The sequence below is a fragment of the Oncorhynchus masou genome, chromosome 31 (genome assembly GCF_036934945.1).
Source record: "Oncorhynchus masou masou isolate Uvic2021 chromosome 31, UVic_Omas_1.1, whole genome shotgun sequence".
NCBI classification, from domain to species: domain Eukaryota; kingdom Metazoa; phylum Chordata; class Actinopteri; order Salmoniformes; family Salmonidae; genus Oncorhynchus; species Oncorhynchus masou.
Window position 1 is genome coordinate 99,040,117 of NC_088242.1, and position 22,612 is coordinate 99,062,728.

A 22,612-nucleotide genomic window follows, 5' to 3' on the forward strand; every position below is an offset into this window, starting at 1 on the left:
CCTCTATGACCAGGTCCACCCTGGACTAGAACAGCCTTTATGACCAGGTCCACCCTGGACTAGAACAGCCTCTATGACCAGGTCCACCCTGGACTAGAACAGCCTCTATGACCAGGTCCACCCTGGACTATAACAGCCTCTATGACCAGGTCCACCCTGGACTATAACAGCCTCTATGACCAGGTCCACCACTCCACCCTGGACTAGAACAGCCTCTATGACCAGGTCCACCACTCCACCCTGGACTAGAACAGCCTCTATGACCAGGTCCACCACTCCACCCTGGACTAGAACAGCCTCTATGACCAGGTCCACCACTCCACCCTGGACTAGAACAGCCTCTATGACCAGGTCCACCACTCCACCCTGGACTAGAACAGCCTCTATGACCAGGCCCACCACTCCACCATGGACTAGAACAGCCTCTATGACCAGGCCCACCACTCCACCCTGGACTAGAACAGCCTCTATGACCAGGTCCACCACTCCACCCTGGACTAGAACAGCCTCTATGACCAGGTCCACCACTCCACCCTGGACTAGAACAGCCTCTATGACCAGGTTCACCACTCCACCCTGGACTAGAACAGCCTCTATGACCAGGTCCACCACTCCACCCTGGACTAGAACAGCCTCTATGACCAGGTCCACCACTCCACCCTGGACTAGAACAGCCTCTATGACCAGGTCCACTCTGGAATAGAACAGCCTCTAATGACCAGGTCCACTCTGGACTAGAACAGCCTCTATGACCAGGTCCACCACTCCACCCTGGACTAGAACAGCCTCTATGACCAGGTCCACTCTGGACTAGAACAGCCTCTATGACAAGGTCCACTCTGGACTAGAACAGCCTCTATGACCAGGTCCACCACTCCACCCTGGACTAGAACAGCCTCTATGACCAGGTCCACCCTGGACTAGAACAGCCTCTATGACCAGGTCCACCCTGGACTAGAACAGCCTCTATGACCAGGTCCACCCTGGACTAGAACAGCCTCTATGACCAGGTCCACCCTGGACTAGAACAGCCTTTATGACCAGGTCCACCCTGGACTAGAACAGCCTCTATGACCAGGTCCACCCTGGACTAGAACAGCCTCTATGACCAGGTCCACCCTGGACTATAACAGCCTCTATGACCAGGTCCACCCTGGACTATAACAGCCTCTATGACCAGCTCCACCCTGGACTAGAACAGCCTCTATGACCAGGTCCACCACTCCACCCTGGACTAGAACAGCCTCTATGACCAGGTCCACTCTGGACTAGAACAGCCTCTATGACCAGGTCCACTCTGGACTAGAACAGCCTCTATGACCAGGTCCACCACTCCACCCTGGACTAGAACAGCCTCTATGACCAGGTCCACCACTCCACCCTGGACTAGAACAGCCTCTATGACCAGGTCCACTCTGGACTAGAACAGCCTCTATGACCAGGTCCACTCTGGACTAGAACAGCCTCTATGACCAGGTCCACCACAGCCTCAATGACCAGGTCCACCACTCCACCCTGGACTAGAACAGCCTCTATGACCAGGTCCACCACTCCACCCTGGACTAGAACAGCCTCTATGACCAGGTCCACTCTGGACTAGAACAGCCTCTATGACCAGGTCAACTCTGGACTAGAACAGCCTCTATGACCAGGTCCACCCTGGACTAGAACAGCCTCTATGACCAGGTCCACCACTCCACTCTGGACTAGAACAGCCTCTATGACCAGGTCCACCACTCCACCCTGGACTAGAACAGCCTCTATGACCAGGTCCACTCTGGACTAGAACAGCCTCTATGACCAGGTCAACTCTGGACTAGAACAGCCTCTATGACCAGGTCCACCCTGGACTAGAACAGCCTCTATGACCAGGTCCACCACTCCACTCTGGACTAGAACAGCCTCTATGACCAGGTCCACCACTCCACCCTGGACTAGAACAGCCTCTATGACCAGGTCCACTCTGGACTAGAACAGCCTCTATGACCAGGTCCACCACAGCCTCTATGACCAGGTCCACCACTCCACCCTGGACTAGAACAGCCTCTATGACCAGGTCCACCACTCCACCCTGGACTAGAACAGCCTCTATGACCAGGTCCACCACTCCACCCTGGACTAGAACAGCCTCTATGACCAGGTCCACCACTCCACCCTGGACTAGAACAGCCTCTATGACCAGGTCCACCACTCCACCCTGGACTAGAACAGCCTCTATGACCAGGTCCACTCTGGACTAGAACAGCCTCTATGACCAGGTCCACTCTGGACTAGAACAGCCTCTATGACCAGGTCCACCACTCCACCCTGGACTAGAACAGCCTCTATGACCAGGTCCACCACTCCACCCTGGACTAGAACAGCCTCTATGACCAGGTCCACCACAGCTTCAATGACCAGGTCCACCACTCCACCCTGGACTAGAACAGCCTCTATGACCAGGTCCACCACTCCACCCTGGACTAGAACAGCCTCTATGACCAGGTCCACCACTCCACCCTGGACTAGAACAGCCTCTATGACCAGGTCCACCACTCCACCCTGGACTAGAACAGCCTCTATGACCAGGTCCACCACTCCACCCTGGACTAGAACAGCCTCTATGACCAGGTCCACCACTCCACCCTGGACTAGAACAGCCTCTATGACCAGGTTCACCACTCCACCCTGGACTAGAACAGCCTCTATGACCAGGTCCACCACTCCACCCTGGACTAGAACAGCCTCTATGACCAGGTCCACCACTCCACCCTGGACTAGAACAGCCTCTATGACCAGGTCCACTCTGGACTAGAACAGCCTCTATGACCAGGTCCACTCTGGACTAGAACAGCCTCTATGACCAGGTCCACCACTCCACCCTGGACTAGAACAGCCTCTATGACCAGGTCCACTCTGGACTAGAACAGCCTCTATGACCAGGTCCACTCTGGACTAGAACAGCCTCTATGACCAGGTCCACCACAGCCTCTATGACCAGGTCCACCACTCCACCCTGGACTAGAACAGCCTCTATGACCAGGTCCACCCTGGACTAGAACAGCCTCTATGACCAGGTCCACCCTGGACTAGAACAGCCTCTATGACCAGGTCCACCCTGGACTAGAACAGCCTCTATGACCAGGTCCACCCTGGACTAGAACAGCCTTTATGACCAGGTCCACCCTGGACTAGAACAGCCTTTATGACCAGGTCCACCCTGGACTAGAACAGCCTCTATGACCAGGTCCACCCTGGACTATAACAGCCTCTATGACCAGGTCCACCCTGGACTATAACAGCCTCTATGACCAGGTCCACCCTGGACTATAACAGCCTCTATGACCAGGTCCACCACTCCACCCTGGACTAGAACAGCCTCTATGACCAGGTCCACCACTCCACCCTGGACTAGAACAGCCTCTATGACCAGGTCCACCACTCCACCCTGGACTAGAACAGCCTCTATGACCAGGTCCACCACTCCACCCTGGACTAGAACAGCCTCTATGACCAGGTCCACCACTCCACCCTGGACTAGAACAGCCTCTATGACCAGGTCCACCACTCCACCCTGGACTAGAACAGCCTCTATGACCAGGCCCATCACTCCACCATGGACTAGAACAGCCTCTATGACCAGGCCCACCACTCCACCCTGGACTAGAACAGCCTCTATGACCAGGTCCACCACTCCACCCTGGACTAGAACAGCCTCTATGACCAGGTCCACCACTCCACCCTGGACTAGAACAGCCTCTATGACCAGGTCCACTCTGGACTAGAACAGCCTCTATGACCAGGTCCACTCTGGACTAGAACAGCCTCTATGACCAGGTCCACCACTCCACCCTGGACTAGAACAGCCTCTATGACCAGGTCCACTCTGGACTAGAACAGCCTCTATGACCAGGTCCACTCTGGACTAGAACAGCCTCTATGACCAGGTCCACCACAGCCTCTATGACCAGGTCCACCACTCCACCCTGGACTAGAACAGCCTCTATGACCAGGTCCACCCTGGACTAGAACAGCCTCTATGACCAGGTCCACCCTGGACTAGAACAGCCTCTATGACCAGGTCCACCCTGGACTAGAACAGCCTCTATGACCAGGTCCACCCTGGACTAGAACAGCCTCTATGACCAGGTCCACCCTGGACTAGAACAGCCTCTATGACCAGGTCCACCCTGGACTAGAACAGCCTCTATGACCAGGTCCACCCTGGACTAGAACAGCCTCTATGACCAGGTCCACCCTGGACTAGAACAGCCTCTATGACCAGGTCCACCCTGGACTAGAATAGCCTCTATGACCAGGTCCACCCTGGACTATAACAGCCTCTATGACCAGGTCCACCCTGGACTAGAACAGCCTCTATGACCAGGTCCACCACTCCACCCTGGACTAGAACAGCCTCTATGACCAGGTCCACCACTCCACCCTGGACTAGAACAGCTTCTATGACCAGGTCCACCCTGGACTAGAACAGACCTTGACCAGGTGCACCTCTACAAGGCAGCTCACCTTTATGACCAGGTGCACCTCTACAAGGCAGCAGAGCCCACCTTTATGACCAGGTGCACCTCTACAAGGCAGCAGAGCCCACCTTTATGACCAGGTGCACCTCTACAAGGCAGCAGAGCCCACCTTTATGACCAGGTGCACCTCTACAAGGCAGCAGAGCCCACCTTCGGCAGGACCTTATTAAAAGAACATCGCCTCAACATGAAAGCTCTGCTCACACTTACTGGTCTGAGGCAAAGCCACGACCAACAACATTGGACACTTTATGGAACACAAAGCCTTCACTATACTATCCTGGAATATCTAAGGTCAGAGGTCATCTGCCTTTGGCCTAAAGAGCAGGAACCCGGACTTCACCAAAGAAATCGGTAATACAGACATTGTCATCCTGCAAGAAACCTGGTATAGAGGAGACGGACCCACCGGATGCCCTCTAGGTTACAGAGAGCTGGTAGTCCCATCCACCAAACTACCAGGTGTGAAACATGGTATAGAGACGGACCCACTGTTTGCCCTCTAGGTTACAGAGAGCTGGTAGTCCCATCCACCAAACTACCAGGTGTGAAACATGGTATAGAGGAGACGGACCCACTGGTTGCCCTCTAGGTTACAGAGAGCTGGTAGTCCCATCCACCAAACTACCAGGTGGGTGGTATAGAGGAGATGGACCTACTGGTTGTCCTCTAGGTTACAGAGAGCTGGAAGTCCCATCCACCACACTACCAGGTGGGTGGTATAGAGGAGATGGACCCACTGGTTGTCCTCTAGGTTACAGAGAGCTGGTAGTCCCATCCACCACACTACCAGGTGGGTGGTATAGAGGAGATGGTCCCACTGGTTGTCCTCTAGGTTACAGAGAGCTGGGAGTCCCATCCACCACACTACCAGGTGGGTGGTATAGAGGAGATGGTCCCACTGGTTGTCCTCTAGGTTACAGAGAGCTGGAAGTCCCATCCACCACACTACCAGGTGGGTGGAATAGAGGAGACGGACCCACTGGTTGCCCTCTAGGTTACAGAGAGCTGGTAGTCCCATCCACCAAACTACCAGGTGGGTGGTATAGAGGAGACGGACCCACTGGTTGCCCTCTAGGTTACAGAGAGCTGGTAGTCCCATCCACCATACGACCAGGTGTGAAACAGGGAAGGGACTCAGGGGGTATGCTAATTTGGTATAGAGCAGACTTAACTCACTCCATTAAATTAATCAAAACAGGAACATTTTACATCTGGCTAGAAATTCTAAAGGAAATAATCTCAACAGAGAAAAATGTCCTCCTGTGTGCTACCTATATCCCCCACTAGAATCCCCATACTTTAATGAAGACAGCTTCTCCATCCTGGAGGGGGAAATCAATCATTTCCAGGCCCAGGGACAGGTACAAGCCCATTTCATACATACCCTTTCAACTATTTGCACACTGTACATAGCCAATACTATAACATTTTAAATGTCTATATTATTTTACCATTTTTGTAAGTGTAATATTTACTGATTATTACTGATTATTTCCCTTTATTGTCCATTTGCTTTGTAAACATATGTTTCCCATGCAGATAAAGCCGGTTGAATCTAGAGATAAAGAGAGAAAGCAGAAACAGATGCAGAGAGAAGAGAAACAGAGAAAGAAAGAAAATGAGAGAGAGTGAGTGATAAAGAAAGAGAGATAAAGAGATAAAAGACAGACATAATGATATATAAGATAAAGATAAGAGATAGAGAAAGAGAGAAAGATAAAGAGAGAGATAAAAAGACAAAGAAAGATTTTTAAATTAAGTAGGCATGTCAATTAATAAGAACAAATTCTTATTTTCAATGACGGCCACACTCAGACAACGCTGGGCCAATTCTGCTCCACTCTATGGTACTCCCAGTCAAGGCCGGATATGATACTGGATTTGAACCAGGGATTGTAGTGACGCCTCTTGCACTGAGATGCAGTGCCTTAGACCGCTGCGCCACACGGGAGCAAGACAAAGAGAGAGACATAAAAAGATAAAGAGATAGAAAATGAATAAATAATATGAGCAGAGAGAGCACACATCCCTTCTTCCTCCTGAAGGCCTACCTCTAAGTCTAACAAGGAGAAATGTTCTTAGTCATTTATGTCTGGAGGACACACACACACACACACGTCCCTCGCTACACACACAAGTTATTCACGGTGGCATGGATTCTCCGTCTCTCTCAGTCTCTTCCCTCCCTCCCTCCCCGGTGAGCTCTGGGAACACTCCCCGGTGAGCTCTGGGAACACTCCCCTGTGAGCTCTGGGAACACTCCCCTGTGAGCTCTGGGAACACTCCCCGGTGAGCTCTGGGAACACTCCCCGGTGAGCTCTGGGAACACTCCCCGGTGAGCGCTGGGAACACTCCCCGGTGAGCGCTGGGAACACTCCCCGGTGAGCGCAGGGAACACTCCCCGGTGAGCTCTGGGAACACTCCCCGGTGAGCTCTGGGAACACTCCCCGGTGAGCGCTGGGAACACTCCCCGGTGAGCGCTGGGAACACTCCCCGGTGAGCGCTGGGAACACTCCCCGGTGAGCGCTGGGAACACTCCCCGGTGAGCGCTGGGAACACTCCCCGGTGAGCGCTGGGAACACTCCCCGGTGAGCGCTGGGAACACTCCCCGGTGAGCGCTGGGAACACTCCCCGGTGAGCGCTGGGAACACTCCCCGGTGAGCTCTGGGAACACTCTCCGGTGAGCGCTGGGAACACTCTCCGGTGAGCACTGGGAACACTCTCCGGTGAGCGCTGGGAACACTCACCGGTGAGCGCTGGGAACACTCTCCGGTGAGCGCTGGGAACACTCTCCGGTGAGCTGGGAACACTCTCTGGTGAGCGCTGGGAACACTCTCCGGTGAGCGCTGGGAACACTCCCCGGTGAGCTGGGAACACTCCGTTCCTGTGTGTTTGCAGTGGGTCTTCTACTGCTGCTGCACATAAACACTCAGGAAGATATTACTGCTGCAACCACTTCCACCACACTGCTGCTTAGTTATCTAGTTAGCTAGTTCGTGAGTTAGCTAGTTGTCGAGCTAGTTGTCTAGTTGGCTAGTTAGTTAGTTAGTTAGTGATGGGGGAAAAATCAATGCAGTTAAATATCACAATATTATTTTGGGGCGATATCAATATTTGACTCAAAGTATCAATTTGTAAATAAATAAATAAATAAATAAATAAATATATATATATATATAAATAAATGTACACAAAACATTAGAAACACCTTCTCTTTCCATGACATAGACTGAATGCAGGTGAAAGGGTATGACTGCTTATTGATGTGCCTTTGAACAGGGTATGGTAGTAGGTGGATCACATGACACCTTGTAGAGTCCATGCCCTGGCAAATTGAGGCTGTTCTGAGGGGGGGGGGGGGGGTGCAACTCATTATTAGGAAGGTGTTGTTCATGTTTGGTATACTCAAGTGTGTGTACACTATATACAGTGGGTCAAAAAAAGTATTTAGTCAGCCACCAATTGTGCAAGTTCTCCCACTTAAAAAGATGAGAGAGGCCTGTAACTTTCATCATAGGTACACTTCAACTATGAGAAAAAAAATCCAGAAAATCACATTGTAGGATTATTAATGAATTTATTTGCAAATTATGGTGGAAAATAAGTATTTTACTATTTGTATGTAGATACGTAAAAGTATGTGGACAACCCTTCAAATGATTTGGTTATTTCAGCCACATCATTAGCAGACAGGTGAATAAAATCAAGCACGCAGCCATGCAATCTCCATAGACAAACATTGGCAGGAGAATGGTCTTATGAAGAGCTCAGTGGCTTTATTTTTATTTTGTGGTATCCAATTGGTAGTTACAGTCTTGTCTCATCGCTGCAACGTACTTAGGAGAGGCGAAGGTCGAGAGCCGTGCGTCCTCCAGGAACACGACCCAACCAAGCCGCACTGCTTCTTGACACAATGACCGCTTAACCCAGAAGCCAGCAGTACCAATGTGTCGGAGGAAACACCGTGCACCTGGCGACCATGTCAGCGTGCACTGCGCCCGGACCGCCACAGGAGTTGCTCGAAGGCGATGTGACAAGGACATCCCTGCGGCCAAAACCGTCCCCTAACCCGGACGACGCTGGGCCAATTATGCGCCGCCCCATGGGTCTCACGATTGCGGCTGGCGGCGTCCGAGGGGCTCAGTGACTTTCAACATGGCACCGTCATAGGATGCCACCTTTTCAACAAGTCAGTTTGGATACAGGTGTAAACAGTACAGTGAAATGGTTACTTGCATAGTGGAGTCTTTTCTTTAGACATTTAGCTAGCTAGCTAAACAAGGAACCATAAATTAATCCCAACTCATACTAATATGCAGGAATCTTCCGTTAGCTAAAGCTAACCAACTAGGTTCAACGTTATCTAGCTAACATTAGGCTAAAACTTAGGCTTAACTATCAATGCAAATGGTTTTCTGACACACAAATAATATTACGACATTACACGTCACGTTAGCTATCGAGCCAGACAGCTAACATTAGCTAGCAAGCCAGACAGGTAACATTAGCTAGCGAGCCAGACAGCTAACATTAGCTAGCGAGCCAGACAGCTAACGTTAGCAAGCGAGCCAGACAGCTAACGTTAGCAAGCTAGATAACAGTACACTTTACCTTGCAATGAAAATGAATTTTAAATTAGAAACTAATAATATCTGAAAATGTAGCTAGACCCTTACCCGTATACATGGCTGAATGATTCTCCCTCTGTCATGGACGCCATGGTTGCCCTCAGTTTGAAGATGTAATCCGGATACAAGTGTTTTATACAACAATCGAATCTCTATGCATATGGCAATCAACTCTCTGCTTCAAAACTCTATCAACTTCTTCCGTGACAACAACACTGTTGATTGCCGTTTCTTCCCCATCACTGTCATCAGAAGACTCTACAATGTCTGGTTCAATGAAAATGTTTTTTTTAATCTAAAATCAGATATTTCCTCATTCGTCTGATTCATTTTCATTATCAGAGAGAATCAGCATGAAAGTAGTCCATCATAACAGGTCAAAGGTCAGCGGGAAAAAGTTAACAAGTCAGACCAATCTGAACTCTTCTCTCCGCATATCCAGCCCACTCATTATCTCAGCCAATCATGGCTAGCGGTAAGGTTTCTGTCTTTCTTTGGCTAAATCGACAAGGCTCTTAATTTTATTCATATTTACAGACGGCAAACAAGTTTGTTATTAAGGCACATGAAAGTTCAAATGTTCCAGATGGCATTTCAGCCAAAAAAAAACACGTTTTGATTTAAAAAAAAGCAAATGCCTCTGGAAGTAGTGACGTGTGACATACGCATAGCTTCTTGAAACAAGTCACAAATATTTGTGGAGAAAAATTTGCGACAGTTCCATCTTTGAAGAATCCCTGTGCTACAAACCCTCTGTGCACTACAGTAGCTACATGAGACGGATGAAAACTCATAAGCTGCAGGTCACCTTATACGACATCTTCAACAGAAAGGCCGTAAACCTTATGGGAAACTCATAAATGCCCCTAAGTACAGTTGTATCTAACAAACACTTTCCTTTGTTACAAAGACGTCGACACACAGACAAGTCCCAAACATAGAACTGCAGAGCCATTGTAGGAATTTACACCGTGAAGGACATGATATAGAATTTATTTCACACAGCTAAGGCTTTTAAATGTTTCCTGAAAGAGCATGGTGCCCAACCGGGCTGCGTGATAGGCTCTGACAGATGTTAGTGCTGCTGGGTAAATGTCACCATCTCACTGAAATCACTTCCTGAATGTTCATTTACTGAACATGTTGGAACAATTGACTGAATTGAACTAAGATGGGGAGGAAGATCAGCTGAGAACAATCAGGTACGATATATCAGCTGAGAACAACCAGGTACGATATATCAGCTGAGAACAACCAGGTACGATATATCAGCTGATAACAACCAGGTACGATATATCAGCTGAGAACAACCAGGTACGATATATCAGCTGAGAACAAGCAGGTACGATATATCAGCTGATAACAACCAGGTACGATATATCAGCTGAGAACAACCAGGTACGATATATCAGCTGAGAACAAGCAGGTACGATACATCAGCTGAGAACAACCAGGTACGATATATCAGCTGAGAACAACCAGGTACAATATATCAGCTGATAACGACCAGGTACAATATATCAGCTGAGAACAACCAGGTACAATATATCAGCTGAGAACAACCAGGTACTATATATCAGCTGAGAACAACCAGGTACTATATATCAGCTGAGAACAACCAGGTACTATAATGATGAGAACAACCAGGTACAATATATCAGCTGAGAACAACCAGGTACAATATATCAGCTGATAACGACCAGGTACAATATATCAGCTGAGAACAACCAGGTACAATATATCAGCTGAGAACAACCAGGTACGATATATCAGCTGAGAACAACCAGGTACGATATATCAGCTGAGAACAAGCAGGTACGATACATCAGCTGAGAACAACCAGGTACGATATATCAGCTGAGAACAACCAGGTACAATATATCAGCTGATAACGACCAGGTACAATATATCAGCTGAGAACAACCAGGTACAATATATCAGCTGAGAACAACCAGGTACTATATATCAGCTGAGAACAACCAGGTACTATATATCAGCTGAGAACAACCAGGTACTATAATGATGAGAACAACCAGGTACAATATATCAGCTGAGAACAACCAGGTACAATATATCAGCTGATAACGACCAGGTACAATATATCAGCTGAGAACAACCAGGTACGATATATCAGCTGAGAACAAGCAGGTACGATACATCAGCTGAGAACAACCAGGTACGATATATCAGCTGAGAACAACCAGGTACAATATATCAGCTGATAACGACCAGGTACAATATATCAGCTGAGAACAACCAGGTACAATATATCAGCTGAGAACAACCAGGTACTATATATCAGCTGAGAACAACCAGGTACTATATATCAGCTGAGAACAACCAGGTACTATAATGATGAGAACAACCAGGTACAATATATCAGCTGAGAACAACCCGGTACAATATATCAGCTGATAACGACCAGGTACAATATATCAGCTGAGAACAACCAGGTACAATATATCAGCTGAGAACAACCAGGTACTATATATCAGCTGAGAACAACCAGGTACTATATATCAGCTGAGAACAACCAGGTACTATAATGATGAGAACAACCAGGTACTATATATCAGCTGAGAACGGCCAGGTACTATATATCAGCTGAGAACGACCAGGTACTATTTATCAGCTGAGAACAAACAGGTACTATATATATGCTGAGAACCACCAGGTACTATAATGATGAGAACCACCAGGTACTATATATCAGCTGAGAACAACCAGGTACTACATATACGCTGAGAACAACCAGGTACTATAATGATGAGAACGGCCAGGTACTATATATTAGTTGAGAACGACCAGGTACTATATATCAGCTGAGAACAACCAGGTACTATAATGATGAGAACAACCAGGTACTATATATCAACTGAGAACCACCAGGTACTATATATCAGCTGAGAACAACCAGGTACTATAATGATGATAACAACTAGGTATTATATATCAGCTGAGAACAACCAGGTACTATATATACGCTGAGAACCACCAGGTACTATAATGATGATAACAACCAGGTATTATATATCAGCTGAGAACAACCAGGTACTATATATCAGCTGAGAACAACCAAGTACTATATATACGCTGACAACCACCAGGTACTATAATGATGAGAACAACCAGGTAATACATATCAGCTTCGAACGGCCAGGTACTATATATCAGCTGAGAACGGCCAGGTACTATATATCAGCTGAGAACAACCAGGTACTATAATGATGATAACAACTAGGTATTATATATCAGCTGAGAACAACCAGGTACTATATATACGCTGAGAACCACCAGGTACTATAATGATGATAACAACCAGGGACTACATATCAGCTGCGAACGGCCAGGTACTATATATCAGCTGAGAACGGCCAGGTACTATATATCAGCTGAGAACAACCAGGTACTATAATGCTGAGAACAACCAGGTAATACATATCAGCTTCGAACGGCCAGGTACTATATATCAGCTGAGAACGGCCAGGTACTATATATCAGCTGAGAACGGCCAGGTACGATATATCAGCTGAGAACAACCAGATACTATATATCAGCTGCGAACGGCCAGGTAATATATATCAGCTGCGAACGGCTAGGTACTATATATCAGCTGAGAACGGCCAGGTACTATATATCAGCTGACAACGAACAGCTACTATATATCAGCTGAGAACAACCAGGTACAATATATCAGCTGAGAACAACCAGGTACAATATATCAGCTGAGAACAACCAGGTACGATATATCAGCTGAGAACAACCAGGTACGATATATCAGCTGAGAACAACCAGGTACGATATATCAGCTGAGAACAACTAGGTACTATATATCAGCTGATAACGACCAGGTACAATATATCAGCTGAGAACGGCCAGGTACTATAATGATGAGAATAACCAGGTACTACATATTAGCTGGGGACAACCAGGTACTATATATCAGCTGCGAACGGCTAGGTACTATATATCAGCTGAGAACGGCCAGGTACTATATATCAGCTGACAACGAACAGCTACTATATATCAGCTGAGAACAACCAGGTACAATATATCAGCTGAGAACAACCAGGTACGATATATCAGCTGAGAACAACCAGATACTATATATCAGCTGAGAACAACCAGGTACTATATATCAGCTGAGAACAACCAGGTACTATATATCAGCTGAGAACAACCAGGTACTATATATCCGCTGAGAACAACCAGGTACTATAATGCTGAGAATAACCAGGTACTACATATTAGCTGGGGACAACCAGGTACTATATATCAGCTGCGAACGGCCAGGTAATATATATCAGCTGCGAACGGCCAGGTACTATATATCAGCTGAGAACGGCCAGGTACTATATATCAGCTGAGAACAACCAGGTACTATAATGCTGAGAACAACCAGGTACTACATATCAGCTGCGAACAGCCAGGTACTATATATCAGCTGAGAACGGCCAGGTACTATATATCAGCTGCGAACGGCCAGGTACTATATATCAGCTGAGAATGACCAGGTACTATATATCAGCTGAGAATGACCAGGTACTATATATCAGCTGAGAACAACCAGGTACTATATATCAGCTGAGAATGACCAGGTACTATATATCAGCTGAGAACAACCAGGTACAATATATCAGCTGAGAACAACCAGGTACAATATATCAGCTGATAACGACCAGGTACAATATATCAGCTGAGAACAACCAGGTACAATATATCAGCTGAGAACAACCAGGTACTATATATCAGCTGAGAACAACCAGGTACTATATATCAGCTGAGAACAACCAGGTACTATAATGATGAGAACAACCAGGTACAATTTATCAGCTGAGAACGGCCAGGTACTATTTATCAGCTGAGAACAAACAGGTACTATATATATGCTGAGAACCACCAGGTACTATAATGATGAGAACCACCAGGTACTATATATCAGCTGAGAACAACCAGGTACTACATATACGCTGAGAACAACCAGGTACTATAATGATGAGAACGGCCAGGTACTATATATTAGTTGAGAACGACCAGGTACTATATATCAGCTGAGAACAACCAGGTACTATAATGATGAGAACAACCAGGTACTATATATCAACTGAGAACCACCAGGTACTATATATCAGCTGAGAACAACCAGGTACTATAATGATGATAACAACTAGGTATTATATATCAGCTGAGAACAACCATGTACTATATATACGCTGAGAACCACCAGGTACTATAATGATGATAACAACCAGGTATTATATATCAGCTGAGAACAACCAGGTACTATATATCAGCTGAGAACAACCAAGTACTATATATACGCTGACAACCACCAGGTACTATATATGAGCTGAGAACAACCAGGTACTATATATACGCTGACAACCACCAGGTACTATAATGATGAGAACAACCAGGTACTATATATACGCTGACAACCACCAGGTATTATATATCAGCTGAGAACAACCAGGTACTATATATACGCTGACAACCACCAGGTACTATAATGATGATAACAACCAGGTAGTATAATGATGAGAATGACCAGGTACTATATATACGCTGAGAACAACCAGGTACTATATATCAGCTGAGAACAACCAAGTACTATATATACGCGCTGACAACCACCAGGTACTATAATGATGAGAACCACCAGGTAGTATAATGATGAGAATGACCAGGTACTAAATATCAGCTGAGAACAACCAGGTACTATATATACGCTGACAACCACCAGGTACTATAATGATGAGAACAACCAGGTAGTATAATGATGAGAATGACCAGGTACTAAATATCAGTAGGGTGAGAGAGAGGGCGATAAACTCACTCGGCCATCAGCCAGACACCATGGACATGGCCGTCCTCATCCTGATGAACCAGAGCCTTGATGTCCTCAAGAGCTTGGTCCATGGTCCCGGGCTAAACAGAAACAACAACAACAAAAAACACATGGTTAAAGATCATTCCGCCGTAAATGGGACAATTATTAGATGTAGAAGCACAAACGGTTTTAATGTCTCTTAATAAGAACAAAAGGTTTTGTTGTGTTTTCTCTGCAGTCCAGCAGTATGACTCTGTACCTGTACCACCTGTATATAGCCTCCACATTGACTCTGTACCGTAATACCCTGTATATAGCCTCCACATTGACTCTGTACCGTAATACCCTGTATATAGCCTCCACATTGACTCTGTACCGTAATACCCTGTATATAGCCTCCACATTGACTCTGTACCGTAATACCCTGTATATAGCCTCCACATTGACTCTGTAACGTAATACCCTGTATATAGCCTCCACATTGACTCTGTACCGTAATACCCTGTATATAGCCTCCACATTGACTCTGTAACGTAATACCCTGTATATAGCCTCCACATTGACTCGGTACCGTAATACCCTGTATATAGCCTCCACATTGACTCTGTACCGTAATACCCTGTATATAGCCTCCACACTGACTCTGTACCGTAATACCGTGTATATAGCCTCCACATTGACTCGGTACCGTAATACCCTGTATATAGCCTCCACATTGACTCTGTACCGTAATACCCTGTATATAGCCTCCACACTGACTCTGTACCGTAACAACCTGTATATAGCCTCCACATTGACTCTGTACCGGTACCCCCTGTATATAGCCTCCACACTGACTCTGTACCGTAATACCCTGTATATAGCCTCCACGTAGACTCTGTACCGTAATACCCTGTATATACCACTCTGAAGGAACCTTCCGGTTCCTAGTCCAACGCTCTAACCACTCTGAAGGAACCTTCCGGTTCCTAGTCCAACGCTCTAACCACTCTGAAGGAACCTTCCGGTTCCTAGTCCAACGCTCTAACCACTCTGAAGGAACCTTCCGGTTCCTAGTCCAACGCTCTAACCACTCTGAAGGAACCTTCCGGTTCCTAGTCCAACGCTCTAACCACTCTGAAGGAACCTTCCGGTTCCTAGTCCAACGCTCTAACCACTCTGAAGGAACTTTCCGGTTACTAGTCCAACGCTCTAACCACTCTGAAGGAACCTTCCGGTTCCTAGTCCAACGCTCTAACCACTCTGAAGGAACCTTCCGGTTCCTAGTCCAACGCTCTAACCACTCTGAAGGAACCTTCCGGTTCCTAGTCCAACGCTCTAACCACTCTGAAGGAACCTTCCGGTTCCTAGTCCAACGCTCTAACCACTCTGAAGGAACCTTCCGGTTCCTAGTCCAACGCTCTAACCACTCTGAAGGAACCTTCCGGTTCCTAGTCCAACGCTCTAACCACTCTGAAGGAACCTTCCGGTTCCTAGTCCAACGCTCTAACCACTCTGAAGGAACCTTCCGGTTCCTAGTCCAACGCTCTAACCACTCTGAAGGAACTTTCCGGTTACTAGTCCAACGCTCTAACCACTCTGAAGGAACCTTCCGGTTCCTAGTCCAACGCTCTAACCACTCTGAAGGAACCTTCCGGTTCCTAGTCCAACGCTCTAACCACTCTGAAGGAACCTTCCGGTTCCTAGTCCAACGCTCTAACCACTCTGAAGGAACCTTCCGGTTCCTAGTCCAACGCTCTGACCACTGAAGGAACCTTCCGGTTCCTAGTCCAACGCTCTGACCGCTCTGAAGGAACCTTCCGGTTACTAGTCCAACGCTCTGACCGCTCTGAAGGAACCTTCCGGTTACTAGTCCAACGCTCTGACCGCTCTGAAGGAACCTTCCGGTTCCTAGTCCAACGCTCTGACCGCTCTGAAGGAACCTTCCGGTTCCTAGTCCAACGCTCTGACCGCTCTGAAGGAACCTTCCGGTTCCTAGTCCAACGCTCTGACCGCTCTGAAGGAACCTTCCGGTTCCTAGTCCAACGCTCTGACCGCTCTGAAGGAACCTTCCGGTTCCTAGTCCAACGCTCTGACCGCTCTGAAGGAACCTTCCGGTTACTAGTCCAACGCTCTGACCGCTCTGAAGGAACCTTCCGGTTACTAGTCCAACGCTCTGACCGCTCTGAAGGAACCTTCCGGTTCCTAGTCCAACGCTCTGACCGCTCTGAAGGAACCTTCCGGTTCCTAGTCCAACGCTCTGACCGCTCTGAAGGAACCTTCCGGTTCCTAGTCCAACGCTCTGACCGCTCTGAAGGAACCTTCCGGTTCCTAGTCCAACGCTCTGACCGCTCTGAAGGAACCTTCCGGTTCCTAGTCCAACGCTCTGACCGCTCTGAAGGAACCTTCCGGTTCCTAGTCCAACGCTCTGACCGCTCTGAAGGAACCTTCGGTTCCTAGTCCAACGCTCTGACCGCTCTGAAGGAACCTTCCGGTTCCTAGTCCAACGCTCTGACCGCTCTGAAGGAACCTTCCGGTTCCTAGTCCAACGCTCTGACCGCTCTGAAGGAACCTTCCGGTTCCTAGTCCAACGCTCTGACCGCTCTGAAGGAACCTTCCGGTTCCTAGTCCAACGCTCTATCCGCTCTGAAGGAACCTTCGGTTCCTAGTCCAACGCTCTAACCGCTCTGAAGGAACCTTCCGGTTCCTAGTCCAACGCTCTAACCGCTCTGAAGGAACCTTCCGGTTCCTAGTCCAACGCTCTAACCGCTCTGAAGGAACCTTCCGGTTCCTAGTCCAACGCTCTAACCGCTCTGAAGGAACCTTCCGGTTCCTAGTCCAACGCTCTAACCGCTCTGAAGGAACCTTCCGGTTCCTAGTCCAACGCTCTAACCGCTCTGAAGGAACCTTCCGGTTCCTAGTCCAACGCTCTAACCGCTCTGAAGGAACCTTCCGGTTCCTAGTCCAACGCTCTAACCGCTCTGAAGGAACTTTCCGGTTACTAGTCCAACGCTCTAACCACTCTGAAGGAACCTTCCGGTTCCTAGTCCAACGCTCTAACCACTCTGAAGGAACCTTCCGGTTCCTAGTCCAACGCTCTAACCACTCTGAAGGAACCTTCCGGTTCCTAGTCCAACGCTCTAACCACTCTGAAGGAACCTTCCGGTTCCTAGTCCAACGCTCTAACCACTCTGAAGGAACCTTCCGGTTCCTAGTCCAACGCTCTAACCACTCTGAAGGAACCTTCCGGTTCCTAGTCCAACGCTCTAACCACTCTGAAGGAACCTTCCGGTTCCTAGTCCAACGCTCTAACCACTCTGAAGGAACTTTCCGGTTACTAGTCCAACGCTCTAACCACTCTGAAGGAACCTTCCGGTTCCTAGTCCAACGCTCTAACCACTCTGAAGGAACCTTCCGGTTCCTAGTCCAACGCTCTAACCACTCTGAAGGAACCTTCCGGTTCCTAGTCCAACGCTCTAACCACTCTGAAGGAACCTTCCGGTTCCTAGTCCAACGCTCTGACCACTGAAGGAACCTTCCGGTTCCTAGTCCAACGCTCTGACCACTCTGAAGGAACCTTCCGGTTACTAGTCCAACGCTCTGACCACTCTGAAGGAACCTTCCGGTTCCTAGTCCAACGCTCTGACCGCTCTGAAGGAACCTTCCGGTTCCTAGTCCAACGCTCTGACCGCTCTGAAGGAACCTTCCGGTTCCTAGTCCAACGCTCTGACCGCTCTGAAGGAACCTTCCGGTTCCTAGTCCAACGCTCTGACCGCTCTGAAGGAACCTTCCGGTTCCTAGTCCAACGCTCTGACCGCTCTGAAGGAACCTTCCGGTTCCTAGTCCAACGCTCTGACCGCTCTGAAGGAACCTTCCGGTTACTAGTCCAACGCTCTGACCGCTCTGAAGGAACCTTCCGGTTACTAGTCCAACGCTCTGACCGCTCTGAAGGAACCTTCCGGTTCCTAGTCCAACGCTCTGACCGCTCTGAAGGAACCTTCCGGTTCCTAGTCCAACGCTCTGACCGCTCTGAAGGAACCTTCCGGTTCCTAGTCCAACGCTCTGACCGCTCTGAAGGAACCTTCCGGTTCCTAGTCCAACGCTCTGACCGCTCTGAAGGAACCTTCCGGTTCCTAGTCCAACGCTCTGACCGCTCTGAAGGAACCTTCCGGTTCCTAGTCCAACGCTCTGACCGCTCTGAAGGAACCTTCCGGTTCCTAGTCCAACGCTCTGACCGCTCTGAAGGAACCTTCCGGTTCCTAGTCCAACGCTCTGACCGCTCTGAAGGAACCTTCCGGTTCCTAGTCCAACGCTCTGACCGCTCTGAAGGAACCTTCCGGTTCCTAGTCCAACGCTCTATCCGCTCTGAAGGAACCTTCCGGTTCCTAGTCCAACGCTCTAACCGCTCTGAAGGAACCTTCCGGTTCCTAGTCCAACGCTCTAACCGCTCTGAAGGAACCTTCCGGTTCCTAGTCCAACGCTCTAACCGCTCTGAAGGAACCTTCCGGTTCCTAGTCCAACGCTCTAACCGCTCTGAAGGAACCTTCCGGTTCCTAGTCCAACGCTCTAACCGCTCTGAAGGAACCTTCCGGTTCCTAGTCCAACGCTCTAACCGCTCTGAAGGAACCTTCCGGTTCCTAGTCCAACGCTCTAACCGCTCTGAAGGAACCTTCCGGTTCCTAGTCCAACGGTTCTAACCGCTCTGAAGGAACCTTCCGGTTCCTAGTCCAACGCTCTAACCGCTCTGAAGGAACCTTCCGGTTACTAGTCCAACGCTCTAACCGCTCTGAAGGAACCTTCCGGTTACTAGTCCAACGCTCTAACCGCTCTGAAGGAACCTTCCGGTTACTAGTCCAACGCTCTAACCGCTCTGAAGGAACCTTCCGGTTACTAGTCCAACGCTCTAACCGCTCTGAAGGAACCTTCCGGTTACTAGTCCAACGCTCTAACCGCTCTGAAGGAACCTTCCGGTTACTAGTCCAACGCTCTAACCGCTCTGAAGGAACCTTCCGGTTACTAGTCCAACGCTCTAACCGCTCTGAAGGAACCTTCCGGTTACTAGTCCAACGCTCTAACCGCTCTGAAGGAACCTTCCGGTTACTAGTCCAACGCTCTAACCGCTCTGAAGGAACCTTCCGGTTACTAGTCCAACGCTCTAACCGCTCTGAAGGAACCTTCCGGTTACTAGTCCAACGCTCTAACCATTCTGAAGGAACATTCCGGTTACTAGTCCAACGCTCTAACCGCTCTGAAGGAACCTTCCGGTTACTAGTCCAACGCTCTAACCACTCTGAAGGAACCTTCCGGAACCCTAATCTGAACCCATGTGTGACCTCAGAGTAAAAAGATAAGCACACAATACTTGGACACGTCAGTTGATAACAACTCTTGATTAATAATGTGATTAGTTTAGGAGTGTCTGTCTGGCCTGGCAGCTGATTAAGCACTAGTGTATTTACTGTAGGTGTGAACACACAGAGCCGGGATGATGGGGATGTTAAATCTGTTCACATTGTCTTGAGACGAGTTACATTTCATGAATCTGTGCAGTGGAACCATGGGCATGTTCCACATGAATGGAATTAATTTAATTCATTAAACATAATATTGTTTTAAGCTATTACATTTACATTTACATTTAAGTCATTTAGCAGACGCTCTTATCCAGAGCGACTTACAAATTGGTGAATTCACCTTCTGACATCAGTGGAACAGCCACTTTACAATAGTGCATCTAAATCATTTAAGGAGGGGGGGGTGAGAAGGATTGCTTTATCCTATCGTAGGTATTCCTTAAAGAGGTGGTGTTTCAGGTGTCTCCGGAAGGTGGTGATTGACTCCGCTGTCCTGGCGTCGTGAGGGAGTTTGTTCCACCATTGGGGGGCCAGAGCAGCGAACAGTTTTGACTGGGCTGAGCGGGAACTGTACTTCCTCAGTGGTAGGGAGGCGAGCAGGCCAGAGGTGGATGAACGCAGTGCCCTTGTTTGGGTGTAGGGCCTGATTATTTTTAGGACAATGCTAATTTGGAACTGTTCTGATTCAGTATCTACTGTAGATATAATTACTGTAAGGATGATTTGCATGTAACAACAGGGCATTGTGTACAGATCGGCTTCCGGTTCGTTCTATAATGATGCCCGTGTTCAAGTCAATATTAAGCTTACCCTCAAGACGAAGAACCGCTTCAGTTTAAAGTGGTCCAGTGTTGAGGTCCATCGATTCCCCTGAGCCCCAGCATCAGGTGTCGGGCCAACAGGGCCTTTCTCCTCTGTCCCCGGGTGTCCACTGTCCAGGCCTTGGAGGTCTGGCTGACCCGGTGTCTTATCTAAAGCAGGGGGCTGATAGGAGGTATCGGCTGGGTCGAGGTGAGAGGATGAGAAGCCTGGTTCTGGTTCTACCAGGTCCACAGGCTTCAATGTGACTGTTTTATCCTCAGACATGGTGATGACCTGAACAAAATAACATACAGTCCACAATTATTAACACCATTGATAAAGATGAGAGAAAAATAATAATGTATAAAATACAATTAAAAAATAAAATGACTGAACTATATTGTATGCAACAACAACAAAAATTGAGGGAGAGAGGGGATTTTAATAAAAAAAATATATATTTTAAATATATCTGAAAAGGATAGGGGCTCAAATTTATTGGCACCCCCTGTTTTCAATACCTCACCATGCGAGGATAACGAGTATTTTTCAAACATGTTTATTGAGATTGGAGAACATGTCGGGGGGATTTGACACTAGCTCTGTATGTGTATTATGTACTTGATACACAATATATTTTTTGCTCGTCTTTATCAAGGGTGCCAATAATTCTGGACCTGACCGTACATCTTATTTTACAGTCTTACCCACAACTGACAGACAAATGGCACCCTTTAACCCGTTATAGTGCACTAGTTTTGATCAGCCCCCATTGAGTTCTGGTCAAAAGTAGTGCACTGTTAGGAATATGGTATGACTTGGGACACACAATTTATCTCGCACAAATGTAAGCTACATAGGTTGTCATGTTTAGACAGTTTGTAATTGATGTTTGACAGCTTTAATCACTGATTAAACAACTTGTGTTGAGTTCCTGGATTCAATCCACATTTATTGAGCATCCGTCATGTAGACTACACTTACTACGATTCGGTCTTGATTCATCAAAAGAAGCCTATTTCACTTTAGGGCAGGAAGTATTTCAGAGGGGAAAAAAGTATTTTTCACAAAGAACAGAGCCCTTCATCTATATCACGCACCAAGCAATCTGACATTGCACTTTTTTGTTACGCTGTTTATTGAAATAATATCGACATAAAACTCCTTACTTACAAACATATTCGGATAGTATAATTAGCCTAAGGAGGCTATACTTACTCGTAGTTCGTGGTCGTGAGCGAAAGATGCGCAGCGGCAGCAGGTGTTGTTTCCTTGTTCCTTGTATTATTATAATGGGCGGGGCCGTGGTTACGCACACGGAAACAAAACACTTGTTTGCTCACTTTGACAGGTAGCTCTGATCCTGGACGTTCCACTCACTGGACCAGTAACAGGAAGGAACGCACTTAACGCTCTGGACCAGAGCTGTAGCCTAAAAGAATAAATTAACCAGCTTTACCTGAACATAATGTTGTCTTGATATAAATGCCTTGCCTG

The 22,612-nt window shown here is 47.8% G+C and overlaps 1 protein-coding gene across 2 annotated transcripts in view; it reads right to left on the reverse strand.

Moving 5' to 3' along the window:
- The window catches only part of tprg1 (tumor protein p63 regulated 1), a 103,382-nt gene extending 80,976 nt beyond the window's left edge, over positions 1-22,406 (reverse strand). For both annotated transcript variants that reach the window (XM_064952652.1, XM_064952651.1), the window contains exons 1-3: positions 22,334-22,406; positions 21,125-21,409; positions 14,988-15,079 (exon numbers count right to left, since the gene is read on the reverse strand). In XM_064952652.1, the coding sequence (XP_064808724.1) occupies positions 14,988-15,079; positions 21,125-21,400 (368 nt within the window). In that variant the 5' untranslated portion in view covers positions 21,401-21,409; positions 22,334-22,406. The remainder of the gene's footprint in view (positions 1-14,987; positions 15,080-21,124; positions 21,410-22,333) is intronic.
- Positions 22,407-22,612: the final 206 nt, after the last annotated feature.